Source organism: Corvus moneduloides, chromosome 1, assembly GCF_009650955.1.
Source record: "Corvus moneduloides isolate bCorMon1 chromosome 1, bCorMon1.pri, whole genome shotgun sequence".
Lineage (NCBI taxonomy): Eukaryota > Metazoa > Chordata > Aves > Passeriformes > Corvidae > Corvus > Corvus moneduloides.
In genome coordinates this window covers 9440821-9460438 of record NC_045476.1, presented here as the reverse complement: position 1 = coordinate 9460438, position 19618 = coordinate 9440821, and the positions used below count along the sequence as shown (strand labels likewise).

Below are 19618 nucleotides of genomic sequence, written 5' to 3'. Positions count from 1 at the left end.
GAGAGGGAGACTCCATGACCTCCGTGGGCAGCTGTTCCCGTGCTCAGCCACCCTCAACGTAAAGAAGTTCTCCCTCTTGTTGAGGTGAAACTTCCCATGTTTTAGTTCATGACCATTGCCCCCGTACGGTTCCATTGTTTCCCCGTACAGGTGTGTGGAACAAGAACGTTTACTCCCTTCCCAAGCCCAGCCATCTTTACGGGCGATGCCAGCGGAGGCGGGCAGGATCCCGGCCTCCGCCACGGCCGGTGAGGTTCAGGGGCCGGAGGAGCCCCAGCGCTGCCCTGGCCAGGGGAGAGCCGCTTCCTCGCGGTCCCGGCGGGGCGGGCAGGGCGGAGCGGGCGGCGGGGACCGCTCCCCCCTCACGGCTGCCGGGCGGGCCGGGGCGGGGCCGGGGGCGGGCGGCGCTGGTCGCTGTCCTGGGTGTTGAATCTGCTGCGGCTGCCGGAGCCGGGGAGCGGCCGCGGGAGGCACAGGGCGGGCGGGCGGCATGGAGTGAGGGCTGGCGGCGGCGGGCAGGGGAGCGGGGCATGCGATGGGCCAGGCATGATGGGCGCGCTCGGCTCCGTCCTCCCGCTGCTGCTGCTGCTGCTGCTGCCGCCGCCGCCGCTGCCGCAGGTGCTCGCCGCCGCCCCGCGCATCCAGCCGCCGGGGGCCGCCGCCGAGGCGCGGATCGGTGAGTGGGGCGAGGGGCGGGGGGCGCGGGGCTGGCGGGGAGCGCTACCCGCGCTGCTGCCCTGGAGCTTCCCCGCAGGCAGCTTGGCAGGGCCCCGGCGGCCGCGCCCGCACGGCGGTCGCTGAGGGGCCCGTCCGCCCGTCCCTTTCCCCCGGCTCCGGAGAAGCGGCCCCGTCCGCCCCGTTCCTCACCGGCGGCTCCGGAGCCCCGTCCTCTGGTCCCTCACCACTGGCTCCGGATAAGCGGCCCCGTCCGCCGGTGCCTCAGCACCGCCTCCCGCTGCCTGTCCCCGTCCCCCGGTCCTTCACGACCCGCTCCCGGCCCCTCACACCTCCTGCCCCCGCCGCTCCGCCCGCAGCCCCTGCCCCGGCGGCTGTCCCGTCTCGGGGGACACCTCTGCGGGGCCGCTCTCACCCGCTGTCCCTGCCTGCTGAAAACTTCCGCCGGCGCTCACGAGGCCCCTAAAATCGGGGTGCGCCAGTGGCGAGTCCCTGAAAATGCTTCCAGCTTGCACATATTTAACCCTTCTCCCGCTTTGTTGGATTCAGCCACTGAACTGCCCTTATATTTGAAAGAGACAGGAAATCGCCGGGCCACAAACCCCCAGATTGGTGGAGTTCCCCCTCCAACTCGTTCTCCTGGAGGTGGAAGTCAGCTCTGGCTCCGGGTTAAGGCTCTTTCAGAGCTGTCAGAAAATGCCCAGTGCTGCCCAGTGCGGACCATTAAACAGCCGCTTTCTGTTGAGACATTCTCGACAGACCCCTTCTTCATTTAGAAGGTACCATCTATGCTAAACATCCCCACCAGGGAAATGACCAACACTGGCATGAAGGGATCCTGAAAACAAACTCTGTGTGTTTCAAATCGATGCAATTCTCCTGTGACACTCTCCCTGGCAGTCCTTTCCTTGCACTGAGGCACTCAGCACTGTATGCTCACCTGAATTGTCTATTAATATTAATATCTATTAATAGAGTCAGTCTCATTTCGCTAACAGTATCTTCCCAAAGCTCACTTTAAGTCAAGAAGGTCATGACTAGGAGAATTTTGTATTTTTTCCTGTTTTAATACCTACCTAGGGTGGTTACGGAGATCACAGAGGGAAAACTAAACAAACTATCCCTAAGAAATCTTTTTCTAAGACAAAAAAAATTAAATTCCTTTAAGAAACAAAGGAAGCTTTCCAGAGTAGTATTGCTGCAGTTTTCCTCATGTACATTCTGTTTATTAAAAAGGAATTAAAATCAGCTGACCATGTTTTTAATGAGGCTTCAGTCAAGTGGCAATAAAAATGAGCTATTATGCTTGCTATAGTGAAGGTAGTGATGCAAGGTTTTAAGGAGAAATGGTTTGGACTGGATTTATCCATCCCTCCTCTCTCCTGGTTGCTATAGATATAGACTGTTTCTCCTAATCTGCTGAAGAGAAAGCTTGCATAAAAATATTGAAAGTAATAGCTGTAATTTCTACTCTTAATAATGCATTAGGCTGCACCGTGCTTTCAAAGTAGTCAGATTTTGATTCTTTCTCCCTAAACACAAACTGCAAATCAGTTTGGGTCACAGAATATTTTTTCAGGTTGTTGTAGCTGAAACACAAAAACAATGTGTGTGTTTGTTACTTCCCTGCAGCTTCCCTGTGCTCCTGCCTCGGCAAGGATCTTTGCCTGCCAGTTAAGTCTGTCCTTGCGTGGAAGGGAGTGGGGGAAGAGCAGCCTTGATTTTACACAGTGAATCCACTGGTCTAGGAGGTATAATTTGGAGGCATTTCAATGGCAGCAAAACAAGCCGAGCCTCCCTACTTCTTGCTGGGATAGGGACCTCACTGATATTTCAGGGATCTATGTCAAAGATGGGAAAGGATTGATTGTGTTTGACAAGATGCAGGAAAATGTTTGCATTGCTGGAAGTGAAACAGTTTTAGCTGTCTCTTCCATTAGAGCTCCTTTATTTCTTTTATTGACCAGTGTCTCAGATCTCATTAATCTTGAGTTCAAACTATTTATTATTGTAGATTCTGTTCAATTTTAGAGTATAATTTTTAGACACAATTAGGAGACATCACTGTAATTGTACAAAGTATCCGAGTTTAGGGATTATTTGTGGTTATATATGGAAGATACTAATTTGGTTTCTTCTTGTGCACAGTCCCATCTTCTTTAATTGAAAATTGAAGACAGATCCATTGTAAGACCTCTGGAATGTGTGCTGAAAACTGCCTTAAAAGCAAAGTAATTATAGAAACACATTTTTATTGGGCATTTTCCCCCTGTTATTTCAGAAACGCTTCCTAAAAGTTGTTTCAGAAGTAGAAGTTCATAACCTTTACCATTGCATAGGATGGATTAATCCAATTTCATTCTTTTCTTCTTTTTTATGGTCTTGTCTGCACTTTCCAGTATAGTGAGCATCTTTAAGTGTTGACCTTTATTTTGCAACATACCTACAAACTTGCTTAAGAAATTAGAAGATTTAAAGTTGGAGTTAACTAAGATACAAGATTTGTACTTCTGCTTCTTCTGCCCCTATAATTCATGAAGCTTTGTAGATTGTTCCTATGGGAAGGTGTTTTGATAACGTGCTATTACCAACAGAAGCACATATTCTTCCATTTCTTGATGTTTACCTTTCATCATTCATCATTCTGTGATGATTTACAGTAACATTTAAAATGTGAACAAATAAGGAAAATACAGTCTTCTCCCTCTCTCTTTTTCTTGCTTAGGTCTAGGCCAGGAGAGAGATTCTTATCTTTTCCATAGAAAAAAACCCCAACTGAGTACATAGCAGTATTCATTAGTCTTTAATGAAACACTGGGGCTGGGAGTTTAATATCCTAAAGAAATCTTTATTCATTTATAAAACACAGTTCATTTAAGATTATGGAACTTCTTTTTAAGTGTTTTATGAAGTAATCATCTGTGGAAAAATACATCCTGATCATGTTTGCTCAATTCCAAAGATTTGGGTTATTCCATTCTAGATGGTCATAACACTAAGCAGTACCATCAGTAAAAACTGCAGCTCCAACTACTGAAATATGTTAATTGTGCAGCTTTTTAAGTAGACTAATTGATTCAGAAAGTTGCAGTGGTACTTTATTTTCATTTTAGGTAGCCTCGGTGAGATAGAGAACTCAGTAACAAAGTAAGCTGTGACCATTCTTAATCACATTCTTTCATTAGTACTAATACACGGGTATTTTATAGCAGAAGTTGTCCTCATATGTATCAGAAAAGAGTAATGCTTGCTGCAGTGCCTTCACATTGACCTCTAATGTGTAAAATGATGCTTATAACCTTCAGCATATACAATTTTGCAATATAATTTGATCTTTTGTGCTGTGTGCAGTCCCATTTTTCAGTATGCATTTTTCTCTTAAATGAGTACATTGATATGCTGTGGAAATTTCCGGAAACATTTGTTACGCACTCAATGTAAATTTGTTCCATTCAGTGTGTAAAAGTTCCTTCAGAGTTGGATTGAAGTAATCACAGGCAGAATTTTTGTCTGTCAAATGAGTGTGAATTCAGTTTTTAACTTGCTAACAAAAAGAAAAGTCTCATTTCATCCTATAAATATGAAACATACTCCTAAACTTTTAGCTGTGAGTTCCTGACACATACAGTGAGCAAAGACAGTATCTTACCTTCCTCCAGGATTTAAATGTAATTGAGGATAGAAACTTTACTCAAAAAACTTTAAAAATGTTGCATGTTAATTTTAGTACTTTCACAAAGTACTGCGTGCATATTTAACCACTGAAAAAATATTTTAGAGGTGGGTTAGGAGTTTCAAGTGGTTAAAGTTGATCAGAATTAAGAAACTGCAAGAGCAGGGACTTCAGTTACTATTGGTGAAAAGCATTTCTCCAATGTTGATTCTTAAATTGCAACAGAGTGAAATAAAGAGAAGGACAGGTGAAAATATTATTTAATTAGGATTTTTTGCATTTCATTCAGTGTTTTGAACACAATCCAAAGGAGGCAGTGACAGAGAGCTTTTGTCTGTGGGTGTTTCATGGGGAATAGCAAAGAAGTATGTCTTGGTTTAGTTCTTGTTGGATGGATGTTACCATAACAAAACTAACATAGCTGTTGTTCTCAGCCATCATTAACTGCTTTGAAGATCAATGAGGACAGAAGTTTTGCTTCTTCCAGCAATTGAGCTGAAGCTTGCTGAAGTCAATGTCAACCTTCCCATTGACTTCTGTAGCATTTGGATCAAAATTCTGGTTGAGGCATGTAGCAGACTGGCTGAGAAAGTAGGAGAATTAGAGTGTTACCATCCGTTCAGTAAAAAAAAAATGCCTGACTTTCCAGTTACATTAATTTGGAACTTCTCATAGGCACTCAGGTATTTTAATACTGTATTTATTTGATGTAATTATTGATGGCGGAGGAGTGTAATTTATGATATAATACTAGAAAATAAAAATAACAGCAAAATTATTTAATTAAGACAAGGCTGTGTGCTCAGAACATGAAGGATTCAGTGTAGGAAACTGGATTGTTCCCTTCATCAAAAATATTTTTGCATATCCTAGAAATGTTTCTTAAGTTACCGGTTACGTTAAAAAGCAGCTCTAAGGTAGATTGATATCAAGGCATGTCTAGCTGTCAGTTCCACTGAATTACAGGTAAGAACATGCATTCATATTTTTGGCATCATGCCAAAATGTTCTACGGTATCTTTTTTACTCTAACTTGTTTTTGTTGAAAGTTTCAAGTGGACAGGAAGTGAATTATTCCTCTGTCAGTCAAAGGAAGCAATCACAGGGTGCTCTGGAGGTTGTTCATAGGATGGGATTTCTTTGTGTTCTTGTTTGTCTTACTGACTAAGCAAAAACAGAGAAGTTTTTGGTAAGATAAGCTTGTCTCTGCTTCCTACCTGAGCGTGCCCCAACACTGCTCTGTATTTGGTGAAATCTCTATCGTCTTCCTTCTTTTCTTTTTTTTTTTTTTTGTTACCAACAAATAATACCAGTTCCAGTAAGTTTACCACACCACACCACACCACACCACACCACACCACACCACACCACACCACACCACACCATCATTGTGCCGTGACGTCAGTCAGCCTGCTGAGAGGGAATTGTGTTCCTCCTAGTGGTTAGATCCTGGAACATTTGGGCAGTTCTGCTAAAGCAGCCCAAGGCGGGTCATGTTGACACACTGCTGATAGACAGGCAGTGGCCTATGTACTTTGTCACCGTGAACAACCGTGTGGGTTATAGACAGCAGTGTGGTGAGACTGCCATGGAGAGGAAAGTGCAGCTGCACTCCCTGGGGTGCTGAGCTCATTGAGAAGCAAGAGCTGAGGTCCCCGTGTCTATCAGATTTCCACTGCCTGGAAAGAGAGCATAAGAACATGAGTGCAGATGTAGGTGGTTACCATCATTCATATGTATCCAATCCATAAGAAGACCCATGCAAGACAAAAGGCAGTGTATAATCCAGCTGCCTGAGAATGATACATATTTTGGCCACTGACAGTGTAGCCTAAAATTTAGCTAAAATCTCTGCAGTTATTCATGCAAAATCAGTGTATCTAATGTCTTGCTAAAACCTTTATTGGTGTTTACAGGCAGATTTGGGAGGGCATTCGGTAAAGGGAGGAAAGATTGGTGTGGTTTTGGTCATAAATTTGGCAGAGGATGGAAGGTCTCCAAGAGGCAAAGTTCACTGCTAGCTTCCATCACTGGAGTGCTGAGCCGGAAGAATATTTGGTTGGGCTCAGCGTGGTCCTTATTAATAAATCTTGGAAGGCAGTGAGTAATACTGTTGTTGGTCAAACAGTTTTATATTTGCAAATGAATAGTAAGCAGGTGAAGGTGCAGATTAAGAAGCTCGTTTGGAGGGAAGCAAGCAGAAGAGAAGCCAAGGAATAGACAGAGGCATGTTGGACAGTGGATGTTTAAAATACAGAATGAGAAATTAAATCTTCAGAATTGGAGGTCAGAAATGGAGATTAGTGAGTTGTATATGATCTGTAAAAACGTAAATTTAAGATTAAATGGAGTTACTTTTTCTCTTGGAAGAGACAGTCAATTGCAGCAGCAAACCAGATGTTCAGTGGACCAGTTTGAGGCATGAGAAAATGAAGGAAGGTGACTAGAAGGATAAGAGATTTACAGAATAGAACTATTAATTCATTCTTTCAGGCCAAAGCTGTGGCAAAAAAAATGGAGTCAAGAAATGCATGTACGCTATGAGAAGCTGCTCTGGGAATAGAAAGGTTTTATTTATCTTAATGTAAGGGTTGGGAATCATCTAACTAAATGTAATTAATTGAGCTAATCACTCTAGGCTCCTTTTAACCTATTTCTAGTTTATAAATTTCAATTAATTTTACCCAACTGTACATATCTAACACAGGTCAGATAAATGTCTCCCTGAGTGCAGCTATTGCTTTCCACTTAGGTATTACCTTAATACATTTCCCAGGCTAGGGCAAATGTCTGTAAATATCTACATGGTAGGCACTGCACTTTAGCTCTTCAGAAATCAGATGCTCAGGTTAAACTTAGGGAGAGCTAAACACAATTGGAAAGTGATTCACCTGTCTTTCCCCACTGAGGTGAGACTAATGAAGTAGCTTAAACTAAAGTTACGTTACTTGAGGATTACCTGCTACATTGCTTCAAAACCTTTTTGAGATTTATAGCTCTTGCAAGTGAGCTGTTTAGGGAGGTTCTGTGAGTAGTCAAGCAGGTTTGTCACATAAGGGACTGAAGTGAGGTGGCTGATGGATATTTGTAATACTTGAAAGAAACTTCTCTGAGAAAATCAGCCTCTGGTAATTGCAAACAAATGAAGGTGATCTCCAAATGAGATGGAGAAGAAATCGGTGTAACAGAATGAGCAAGCAGAGGGAAAAAAGCAGGTCAACATGCAGGAGGTCTGCAGGCAAGACAGAGAAAAAGGTAGGAGAGTCGTGTTGGAGAGTTGAAGGAAGGGGACCATGGAGACATGAGTTTTGAACAGTTAAGTGAAAGCATGAAGAGAATGGATGTGTAATGTGTACATACATTAACGAGCTTTCTTATGTGAGTTTTAGGGCCTTTATTTGTGAAGTGGTAGAAGAGCTCTATATCTATAAATATCTCAACCATTCCACAGTGTCAATACATTATTGCATTCCTAATAAGTTTGCCATTCAGAACAGCTGTACTCATCCAACAATTAGGGAGGGTTTTTCTTCCTGAAAAGATTAGAGGGGCTTTATAGATTTTAGTCCTTTTGAGAAGGAATTTTTTGAGTAATTTTAGTAAATTACTGCATCTTACTGAGGTTTTTTCCCCCTACAGTTTCTTCCAGCAAATGGTACTTAAACACTAAACATAGTTTGTTGATACACAGTCTCTCTCGACAGAGAGTTAGTGCTTACAATGCCTACCTATTTTGCTTCAAAGTAACACATTGATTAAACAAGCTGTTTTTACATGTAAAATGAGTAACTAGAAGTTTTAGGGGAAGTACAGCTGGTTGTAGTGGGTGTAAGGTCTCTTCTTTCAGTCATAGCTTATCAACATGCAATGATGGTTACATAAGCTTGAAATCGCAGCCAGCAAGCACAAGGTAATGTGCAGAGATAGATGTGCCTCCCAAAATGTCCCATACTTCCAGATGCCCTCAATGCAGAGGGGACCAAACACAGACTACATATTGCAATAAACTTACAAAGTTCAACAAAACTCAGGAAATAACCCTGTTACATGTTGTAACAGTAACCCCCTCCTTTTTTCCTCCCTCTTCCCCAATTAATCTTTGATCTTTCAAGTGAACCTCAGCATGTTCTACAAAGTACCTTATGAAAATCAGTCTTGGGTGCTGAATGAGGTGTTTTGAATTTCTGGCGCTACCCGTCTGTTGGTGCCCTAAAAGGGGTAAAGATATTATAACCTCTTCTCTTCTTACTATTCTGCTTTGCCTCAAGAGCAGACGTTGTCTTTTCTCTACAACTGTTTTAGTTGGTTAATAAAATTCAATTAAACTCAGAACAGTTGTTTCAGGCAACAACTTTACTTCACCTGGAAGGTCATGCCTCATCCTCAGGCCTGAGGAAGAGTTTGTGTGTTAAGCAATTTGTCTGTGTTTTTTTCAACTACTACCAGCCTGCAGCTTTGCAGTGCAGAATGGCAATAACAAAATTTTATTGTATTCCTGACAGTGGCTGTTGATCCTGCTTTTGTAAAGGGTATTAGTTTGGATAAAATAAAAAAAAATTGACCTAAACCACAGCCTTGCTCACAAGCAGTGAAACCAGTGTTGGTGTTAGTGCTGGTGTCCATGACTTGGCAACAGGGAGTTGGGTTTTGGGGGTAAGAGTAGATTATTACACCATTTCTCTTAAGGTCTCAAAGGCATGAAATCTTGACTTGTGTCTGTATAAAAGATAGTCTCTTATTAGCTTGGCCTCTCTTACAGAGCAGATTTATAAGTCAGACATTGGATTGTATTTGCTCTCTAGTGCTGAATTAAAAAAACATCAAAGATTATAGGCCTTGATTAATGTGGATAAATCACTACCAAAGAATGTGAATGTCTATTCTATTTTTTTAAAGAATGTATACATTATTGTTTATTTCTCTTGGCAAAATGGTTTGCTATGATTTTAATTTGTAGTGTGGAATACTTTATATATAAAATATTTCTGTTTCAGCTTTATTGGATATCTGATGTGATAGATGTTAACTATCAAGTATGTTCAGTGAGCTATTACTCACAAAATCTTCCTTCCTGTTCTAGATTTCAGCAAAGCTCAGTAGGCTCAGTATGGAATCAGTCAATGCCTTACTCAAACTAGCAAAATCTTACACCAAGCCTTTTCTGTGGCCTGGTCACACCTCTCAGCCCAGCTTCTCAGCTAAACACTGGTTCTTATTTTCATGGCATTACCCTGTGGATTATGCAGCTCCTTCCATTTGTTGGAGATGGCTGTACTCACTGGTGACTATCCCACTTCTTCCTTTGATGTCCTAACAGAAGAAAAAAAGGAGGGGAAAAGGGAGTTTGGGAATTAGTCATCTGTCATGACTGTTTGGAGATAGCTGGATATTAATGAAAACAAGATACCAAGGCAAATATCATCAAGCATTTGGGTAGGTGAATTCACCTTGGAGGTGGCGACACAGTTGACAGACATAACTTCACCCCGAAAATTCTTCAGTGCAGAGTATTCCTTAAGTTTTGGTTTTTGCTTGGTCTATATTTAAGAAATGTGTGTTTGGCTGTGTTTGGTTTTTTTTGCTCTTTTTTTTCACCCTTGAAATCTGGGGTCAGATTCTGCAAATTTGTCTCACATCAATTATAAAGTTGTTAAAATATTCTTGTTAGTACTACCTAACTGGAAATTTATTTTAGTTAACTAGGTCAGCTCATAATTAAAGTTTACCAACATACGTTAGGTGCAGGGGATGAATTCCAAGGACAAAAAGCAGCTATAAAAATTGCATATTCAGAATAAACACAACAAGAATGAAAACTGAACTTTTGAAGGAAAATCCAAAGTTAACTGATGCTATCTGATGAATTTCCGTAGTAAGAGCTGCAGAAAAATAAAACAATCATGTTCTTTGGGAGCAATCACTCACACTTTCAGACAATATAAAATTCATAATGCTGTAATCAAGTGGCATTTGAAAAACAGAATGGGAAGGTTGTTTTAGTACTATATGTGCTTGGGTTTATGCTGCCCAACAAAGATCTGCAAATGAGGGCGGGTTATTTTCTGTCCATTTGCTTTTGTTTCTCTGAGTAACACCTGCTCTAATGACTTTGATATCTGAAAGTAAATAACTGAGCAGGGAGGAGGAAATGGACACAACACACAGGCTTGAGAATAAACAGCTGTTAAATGGCTGCTGTTTCAGAAAGTGGAACACACAGCTTTGATGGAGGATCTGATTCACCTTGAATGAAGGAACTGATCACGCCCAGTTGTCTGAATTTCCTAATTGAAGAATTGCTTGAGAGAATTCTAGAACAATACCTTATCCTCTTCAGATTATGGAACTATTTCCACAGTTTAGCAGGTAGGGAAGAGCTCTGAAAGGATCAGCTGCCCACTGATGGGGTGGCTACGCAGGTTGTAAAAGGAGTGTGGTTATGTTTCTTTCTCTTAACTTGAAGTTTAGGGAGGCCCATGCTGGAGACTAAATTAAATAGTAGTGCATTAAAGGGGGATGAGTGTCACCTAATTCTCTGCGTGAAACTGCCAGAGCCTGAATTTATGTGTATGTGTTTGGCCACCTAACACTCTTGTAATTCAGTATCTTTCTTTTTGTCCATCTGAAATAATACCAACTTGCTTTCAGATGAAAGTTCATCCCTGCACAAGGAGACTCTGCTATCAAGAGAGGAATATAAAAAACAAGCTTTAATGAGCATCTTCACCAGTTTTCCTGAATTTTTTTCTGTGTTTGGTGTAAATTAGGGGGGTTGCAGGTTTAGTTCCTTTTGATGTCACTGGTATTAGTCCAGGATTCCTGGATTTTAGGTGATTTAAGACACCACATATGTAAACAGGGCTTCCTGATTTTATAGAATATGTTTAGCTCTATTTAAGACAAGGCATTACCAAATAAATATTTGACCATTCTTTTCTAGTCAGTTTTCCATTGTGTCTGTTGCAGTCTGGAAGATAGACTTGGCTCAGGAGCTCCCATGTTTTCCTTCTATTTGACAAAGATACTCTGCTTAATTCTTCTGAATGTGGGGAATTCTTCTTGCCAAAGGAGGGGCTTTGGTGGCTTGATGGTGTTCCATTTTACAACCCTGATCCCATAGAATGGGATGTGCGTATTACCTTATTTGGGAATGTCACTCTGGAAAACAGAGGGAAGTGTTCTGCCAGCCACACCTAAGTCACTCCTCAAGCTTAGACAATGTTCATGTCCAAATGAAAAGCAAGTACTCTATGCAGAGTTCAGTAAAAAAACTATTAAACAAAGAAATATGTGCAGAGAAAGATCACATAGCATTCCATAACCTGTAATCTTTACCAGACTGTCAGAGTAAAGTAATTATTGGAATGCTTAATTACATTTCCTAGAGACAGATTATTTTTGGTCAAGTCGCATCGTCCAAAATGCATACTGACTTTACATGAAGAACCTACCTTTCTTGTGAGGTTTCTGTTGAGAGAGAGCTCATTCATACCTGGGACTTCTACCCATCTTCCAGCTCTCCCACTCCTCTCAGCTGTGCTAACAGAACTCTGACCAGCTTCTTCATTGCCATGAAACCTTTGGAAAGCCCATCCCAGTTGTAATGATGTCAAGTAAATACCAATTTGAGAAAAAAACCAAACAAAAAAAAGAACCCCTGAACCATCTACAGACTGCCAATACAATGCTTCCTGAATACCTGTTATTAAGCTGGGAGTCAGAGTGCTCTAATATTATCCGTTACGTTGGAGTCAGTATGCAACAGCTCCTTTTCCTAGTCTTTGTAAGTAAAAGTTGAACTGGCAGCTCTGTTGGAAATAGATTAATTTCAGTAGTTTCTTACTGCTTCTTCATTCCACAGTATTTTACATTCTATTTATTCATAATTTATTTTTAGTCACATTTCATTTGTGAATAATGTATGTCAGGTATTATGATGGTATTTTTTTCACTTCATAAATCAAAGGAGAGCTATTTCTGTAATAGTTTATTACCTGAAAGCTGTGATTAAATCTGTCTGTTTAATTTTGGTTCTGATTGCCAATGCAAAGAGTTAAGCATGTGCCCAACTATAAGTAAGTGCTGTTGTCACTTAGTAAATGTGAGTGTTCACCATTTATGCTTTCAGCATGGAAAAATATGGGTCACAGCAGTTTTGATTATTCTTTGAATTTTTGTAGATTCTGGACCTTTATTTCACTAATTTCTTTGGTAATTGAGCACTTTGATGACATCAAAATTTTTCACACTAGAAAAGCCTGTAATTCAGACTTCATAGTGCTGTCATGTTTAAGGTTACTCAAAGAATTCATTTCACTTCCAAGTAAGATAATTAGAACAGGGTTTCTAAAATGAGACTAGATAGAAATTCCTAAAATTTCCTTGAATCTGCTGTTTGGAGTGCCTTGTGCAATAAAGGTACTTTGTGTATTTCACTTTTTAAAAATTGATATGGCACAAATGCAGATGAGCTAGAAGGTTTGGTTTTCATTCGCCAGTGAGTAGGTGTCTGCTGACATCTGGGAAGGACTGTAAAACCCCCATTTGGGAAGATGCAGATGAACTGAATATTTCTCTGAAACCAGGTTGGTGCCAAAAATCCACTAACCGATGCTTTACAACTGTCTGAGAGCTGAAAGAGGTTATTCTTCCTTTTCCAAAGATGATCCTCAGTTGGCATATTGCCAACACTTCCCCAGAAGAATGACTTGAGCTCTGGACCTTACCTTACAGACCAGTGAAATAATTGCATAGTTACAGGAAAAATAAATACAAATTCCTGTCAGAATCCCCAGGTGCCTCATGAATGAATTTTGTATTCACTCTGCAATTTCTCAGTTCATATATTATCTATGTGTAGTTATTCTCCATATGTGACAAATTGGAAATAGCTTTTTATTCTTGGTTTCATCTCAGGAGGTGAAAACTTATTTCTGCAAATATATCTTTTTGCAAATGTAAGCTTTTTTTTTTTTTTAATGAAGATGATAAGTTGCTCTAGGATAAAAAAATTATTAGGGAATTTTCCTTAGAGACCATTGAGAATTCTCTCCTCAGAAGAGAGACTACTGGGTGGCTAAGGGCAAAGAAAGTAGGACAGACCACAGCAAGTGAAAAGTCATTATGGAAATAGGTAAAAACTTTAGTTCACCTTTTCTGTTCCATCCTTACCCATGCTGAATATGAACTGGATTCCTCTGAAGAGCTTGGCTGTGATTTTTAACTTGACCTAGAACTCTCTTAAGACAGTGTTTAAATTTAAAGGGCTTGTTAGGAAAATGTTACTGTAGCAACAGAAAAGTAGTATTTTTCAAATTTGACAAAAAGCTTTAGTGTCCTTCTTGACTGAATCTTCCAGATTTCACAGTATGAATTTTTTTCAAAGTCACATATGGTATTTGTTAGATGAATTACTGAAAAATAGTCAAGTGGTGAAGTGGTGCAAAGACAAAAAGGATGATTTCAGATAGTGATTTCTTAAAAATAATCTTACCTACAGTAATATTTTGCCATTCCACTAGATGAGGCTTTAAAATATTAATAGAGTGATTATTCCATTTTTCCATGGATTTGCTGGGACACTGTTGGTGGATCAGCTCTCCAGGCTGGTGTGGGGCCTGGTAGATCTGAGGATATTCCGCAGTGATGGATGGCTGGCATATGGGAAGGTCACACCAACATGAGTGTTATGATCTTTTGCCCCATTCTTACCTTCTTTGCCTCAGAAAATGCTACTGGTTTCTGTTAGAGAATGATTTGGGTTTAATCTAATATAGCTCTTTGTATGGTTTGCTCCTTTTGACAAGAGCAAACTGAGTAAGCACAAATAGCAGCCCTGAATAATGCTTGGTTTCCCCTACAGACTGATGGGGCCAGGAGACTGCAGTGCTGAGGGTATTCTGAAGAATGATAGAACAATTCTGATGTGGACAAAGATTCTAGGTCCACGTATTCAGAAACTTTCCTTAGAAGAAAAACAAAAAGATATATTCTCAGTAATCGCAAATCAAAAATTATGCTAGTATTTGCTCATTAGGCCCTGAATAAGTAATATTTCATAAAAACCCAAAATTCCATGGATTTTTGCTAGTGAACTGCTAATGCAGTGCTAAGTGTGGGCAGAAAATATGGTAGTTAAATGAGTTTTTTATAACTGTGTTCTGGCCAGAAGTCTCCATATTAGAGTGCTCCCACTGTGTTCCCATAGTCATGGAAAGTGTGTAACTAACTTTGGTGGGAGAAAAAAATCCATGTATTTGCATTGTACTTTGTATTTCAGTCCAGATGAGAAAGTGTGAATGGAAAAATGTTACATCAAGGCAGAACACACACAGTATTATGGTCTGCTGAGCTGGATCATTCTACCCAGCTAAGCCAGGCCACCCCTGCATCATTCTGCATTTGCTTTCAGACTGTGTGGCAATTCTGTATGGCAGCATGTGAGAGCTGGTGAAAACATGCTTTGGAGTAAGCAAGTGCAAGTGGGATTTCAGTGTGGCCTTCAGTTAATTTCTGTGCTCTAGGTGATGAGAAGGAACAGAACTAGGATTTGTTTTACTTCTTGGGTGTGAAATAATACAAGTGCACCTTTGTGCATGACATCTGTGTTAGAGGGAAGATTAAATTGCAAGCACACTGAATTTTAAGAGAAAATAGCTCAATAGTGCACTCAGAAAACAGGTAATTGAGTGAAGTAGAAAGAGGTACAGTAAGTGTGCTGATTTATCATGATCTTATATCAAATTGGTGGATATTATAACCACAGCTGAACCAATTTTTTTCATTGCCTTGGTTTACTTTCACAAATGAACAGTCTTAAATAAGCGTGGAGACAAACAAACCAAGGATGATAATGTTAATGAGAAAGGCAATTCAGATTCAAGGAGATCTGTTACTATTTGGTAACCCTGAAGTCACAGACTTTAAAGAAGCATAACTTTTGAAGACTTCTTTAAAGGAGGAAGGTGAAAGATTTAAAAAAAAAATTAAACTGCATTGCTCCTTTTAATAGTACTTCTAGTTATTTGAATGTGCAGTTTAAAACAGAACAGTTCCTTGAATCTTCAAGCTATCAGAACAGGTTTGTCCTAAAACAAGCCTATAGGAATGTGATTATCACTTTCTTTAAAATTAAAATAATGAAGGAAATATTTAACTCTTCACCAAAAATTACTATAGTGACAGAAAATGGCAGTTGTTCTTCTAATCTCTGGCTGTTGTATATAGGTTATTTGAGCAATGATTGTGAGTTTTTGCTTGAAGAGCAAGAGGTCTCAAATTGCTCCCAAGTGCAGTATGGCTGTTAGATACCATGAAGCTGCTGTGTTTAACTTCTTGAGCCACTGGTTTTCTGTGATCATTAGATTAAAACTCTTAAGTGTAGTACAGATACTAAAGTTATGTTTTACAGGACCCAACAGAACAAGGAAATACATTATATTTTGGGATGTTTTTGTCTGTATAGTTTTTTTGCTCTCACTCCTTAATTGCAGCATAGTGTTCCTTGAAGAGGTTTTAATTTTATCTGTGAAACATTTGGAATTTTTTCTTTATGGGAGCTTATCATATTTCAACATTTGTTTTTGCTCCAGGACAAAAAAAAAAAAGAAAAAAAAAGTATTAATTGACTAAACCATTTAAAAATATTTTTGCAGAAGGTAAAATACTGAAATATTTAAAAATTTATATTTTTTTATGTTACTGCTGAACTTTTTCAGCCTGAACTGCAAAGTTTATCAGCCCGAGGGCAGAGTGAAGGATTTTCCAGTCCTCATCCTAGAAGTTGTATCCTCAGATCTCATGTGTCCATGATGGGCAGGAGGGCCCAGTCTTGTCCCTGGGCCAGACTTGTTTACCTGATACAGGAGGCCACGCTCTGGAAGGGGCACTTGAAACATCCGAAATCAAAGTCACAAAATCAGAATAGAATCACAGAATGGTTTGGGTTGGAACAGATCTTTTAAAGGTCCCCTGGTCCAATCCCCCTGCAATGAGCAAGGACATCTTCAACCAGATCAGGTTGCTCAGAGTCCCATCCAACTTCATTCTTTTGTCTGAAGTCCCACTATTCATATCTGGCTCAGATGCATTGAAGTGTTAAATTTACCTCAAATTAAATATTTTGATTTGTAGTGCGTTCAGTTTGAAACCGGACAGAAACATCAATTTAGTGTAGTGGTTTGGTCCAAAAATACTCATTACTTATTTACCTTCTGTGAGATAAGAATTAGGAGGAAGCAAAGCAGGCACAAAACTTAAAAGAATATAAAGAAGTTTATTGACAGACCTAAAAGGAAGGAAAAAAAATCAGACTACACCTTCAGACTTCTCCTCCCTCCACCTTTCTCCCTTCTCCCACTGACAATGTAAAAAGACAACCCTTGAGATTTTTCAGTCTGTTTACCACTTCCATAATAACCTTGTTCAGTTCACTTAGGGAGAGGAGTCTCTCTTGCTCATGCTATGGAGACATCTCCACAAGAAATTCTTTCATGGCTTCAGTATCGCATGTGAGAGTCCCTTCCCCCGACTTACAGCTTTCCCCACAACTGCTTTTGAGGGTCCAATCTTGAGCTACTGGGGTACCATTTTAAGGTCGAGCTGTTCAGAAACAAAAGTTCTCTTCACCCATCTCTGGGAGCATCTTCATCTCCAGGAATAGAGGCCCTTCTCCTTCCCTGGGAGAAAAAGGGTCCTCCTCATCTTCATCTCTAGGATTATCTCTGGGAGCATCTCTCGGAACTGAGGTCTATCTCCTTCCAATTTGGAGCAAAAGGGTCCTCATCACTTCCATCTCTCCCTGTTCAAACATCTCATCAAATTACAGCTGCTTCAGCATTTGCTTATTCCAGCACAGGTGCTTTCGCTCACAATTACAGTTTGAACGCTCCACCCCCCATGCTTTCATGAAATTACAACGGGTACTCTGATATATCATAGTCCATCACCACCATAGCTTTACAACAGATTTTCAGCTTCTAAGCATCTCCTCTTTCTCCTCCCTCAGAATTTCAGCTCTTCTTTCTTTACTTAATGTCTGCAGGCTCCATGTGTTCTGGAGGAAACTTACAGCACTAAAAGGGTTAATCTCACCTGGGCCCTGCAGCTGGAGTTCCCTTATCGCTGTTGGTCACATGATCTTTGCTGGGCAGTGGGGCAGCTTCAGCTGAATCTTTGGCCTCACTGTAGGGGGGGTGTGGAGCCAGGCCGCGCTGTCTGCACCTAACAGGGCTGTGGGGGGCCGCGGGTGGAACAGGGCCACATGGCTCCAGGATGGCTGTGTCCCGGCCCCGGCCCGGCCCGGACCGAGCAGGGTCCACTGGGCTCTGTACGGGCCCAGCCCAGTTACCTGTCCCCAGGCCGGAAGCAAGAGAGAGCTTTCCCGGGGTTTGTCCATTCTTAAATGTGGACCACAGAGGCAGTCAAAATTTTAAGTGGCTTAAAAAATTGTCAATATTCAAACTAGGCAGTTGATAGGTTCTGTCAGGTCATAGAGGAAGCTGTATGCTTCCTCCTTGCAAGAAAATCCGGAGCTATGCTTGTTAACCCATGACAGATTCTATTGTTTGTTTCATTAGAACTGTCTTGTAGAACCTCCATTTTCTGAAAACTACATTTTTATTTCAAAGATCTGTTGATAGTCTCCATCAGCTTTAGTTTATATGAGGATCAGGATGTTCAGTTGGTTTTGTTAACAAAAACCCCAAACAACCCAAAATAAAGCAATATTCTAATTTTTCTTACACAAGAGCAAAATGTGAGTGAAATTTTCATGCAAATGGTATTTCTGTTTTTACTTCTCCTTCTTGAGGTGTCTGCCACCTGGTCTGGTTTTTTTTATACCAGGAAAAGAAATCTTGTTTCTCAACTGTCTTCAAAGAATATGTTGGTTTCACTAAAATATGTGTGTTTTTATGTACTTTCAAAAGCTCCAGCTTTTACAAAATATCACAGAATGTGTAGATATCTGTCCTGTAGTGGGAATTACAGCAAAATGGGTTCTGCACAACTTTTCAATTATTTTCTAATCCCAGACAGACTGGAAGCTACACCTATTGACAAACCTCATGGGAAATAGCAACATGTACAGGATGTTTTTTCGCCTCTAACAATTTAGTACTTTCTCAGGAATTAGACTGTGTTAGATTAGGTATTTAATAATCTGGGTTTTTTTTTTTCTTAACTTGCTTTTGATAAGAAACATTTCAACTTTTTCTTGAGAAAATATGCTGGATTTTCAGTTGTGGGATGTGGGATTCATCTTACTTCAGATCTCTGCAGTTGAGTCAGTCACTCTGTGTCCCATTTATAGTCACTGAAGGGAAATAGGGACTCATGGGACATATTTGATCTGACCTATTTTATGTATCTGCATCAGGAGGATATGCGTGGTACTCCAGGAACATTTGGAAAACTGACTAAATTTCCATCAGCAGCAGAAGCAGCTAAATGGGAGCAAAGGCTCTGTTGGAGACAGCAGAGTGTAGACAAATATGAACTCCCATCCAAACTTTCTGAAATATCTCCATGAAGTTTTTAAAACGTGAGGTCTGCATCTTAACTTTAAATGGGATAGTTTCCAAATCCTCTGTCTTAAGAGTAATTTGTAGTTCTAAAGTTTATAATCTTTAGTGGTGCCTTTGTTACACCTAAAAAACATATCACATAGAAGTTAAATATATTCTTCTGCAAAGTATTTAAAACAGAGAGAACCACAGTAATAGGATCTCTGTAGAAGGATAGCACTGTCTTCCTTCTCTTGAAGCACATTTTGGCTCTACAGTGATGGAGTATCTTCTGATTTGGGATTAAATGATATTTTTGAAAAGTCAATTATTTTGACTTTTTTTTTTAAAGTAATATTCTTGCTTGTAAATTAATTCTTAGTTTGAAATAAGCAATGAAAATATAAGAATTTCCCAAGTAAATTCTAAGCAATCACTAACTTTAAACTGAAAAGATGCAGTTAAATTCCAGTTTGTTTCTAATCTCAAAAAAATTTTGGCCATGGTATATAATCATGAAAATGCACTAGCAGAGACACACTTGGCTGAAAATACATTCCTTCCTTCTTGTTGTACAGTATAACAAGCTTCGTAATTTTTGATGATTATTTGCTTTATGATGCTTTGCTTCTGTTCAGCATAGCTGTTTTTTTTTTTTCCCAGAGTACCAACTTACCTTGATACTGTGAAAAGTTCAGATACTTTTTAGGGATTTTTCTTTCCCTCGTGCTTATTAGAAAACAAACCTGTCTTTAATCTGATGTAG

The 19618-nt window shown here is 40.2% G+C and overlaps 1 protein-coding gene across 3 annotated transcripts in view; it reads left to right on the top strand.

Annotated features, from left to right (window-relative positions):
* The first annotated feature begins 381 nt into the window (after nt 1–381).
* Nucleotides 382–19618, top strand: part of PTPRN2 (protein tyrosine phosphatase receptor type N2) — a 659325-nt gene continuing 640088 nt past the window's right edge. For all 3 annotated transcript variants that reach the window (XM_032099269.1, XM_032099287.1, XM_032099259.1), the window contains exon 1: nt 382–676. In XM_032099269.1, the coding sequence (XP_031955160.1) occupies nt 547–676 (130 nt within the window). In that variant the 5' untranslated portion in view covers nt 382–546. The remainder of the gene's footprint in view (nt 677–19618) is intronic.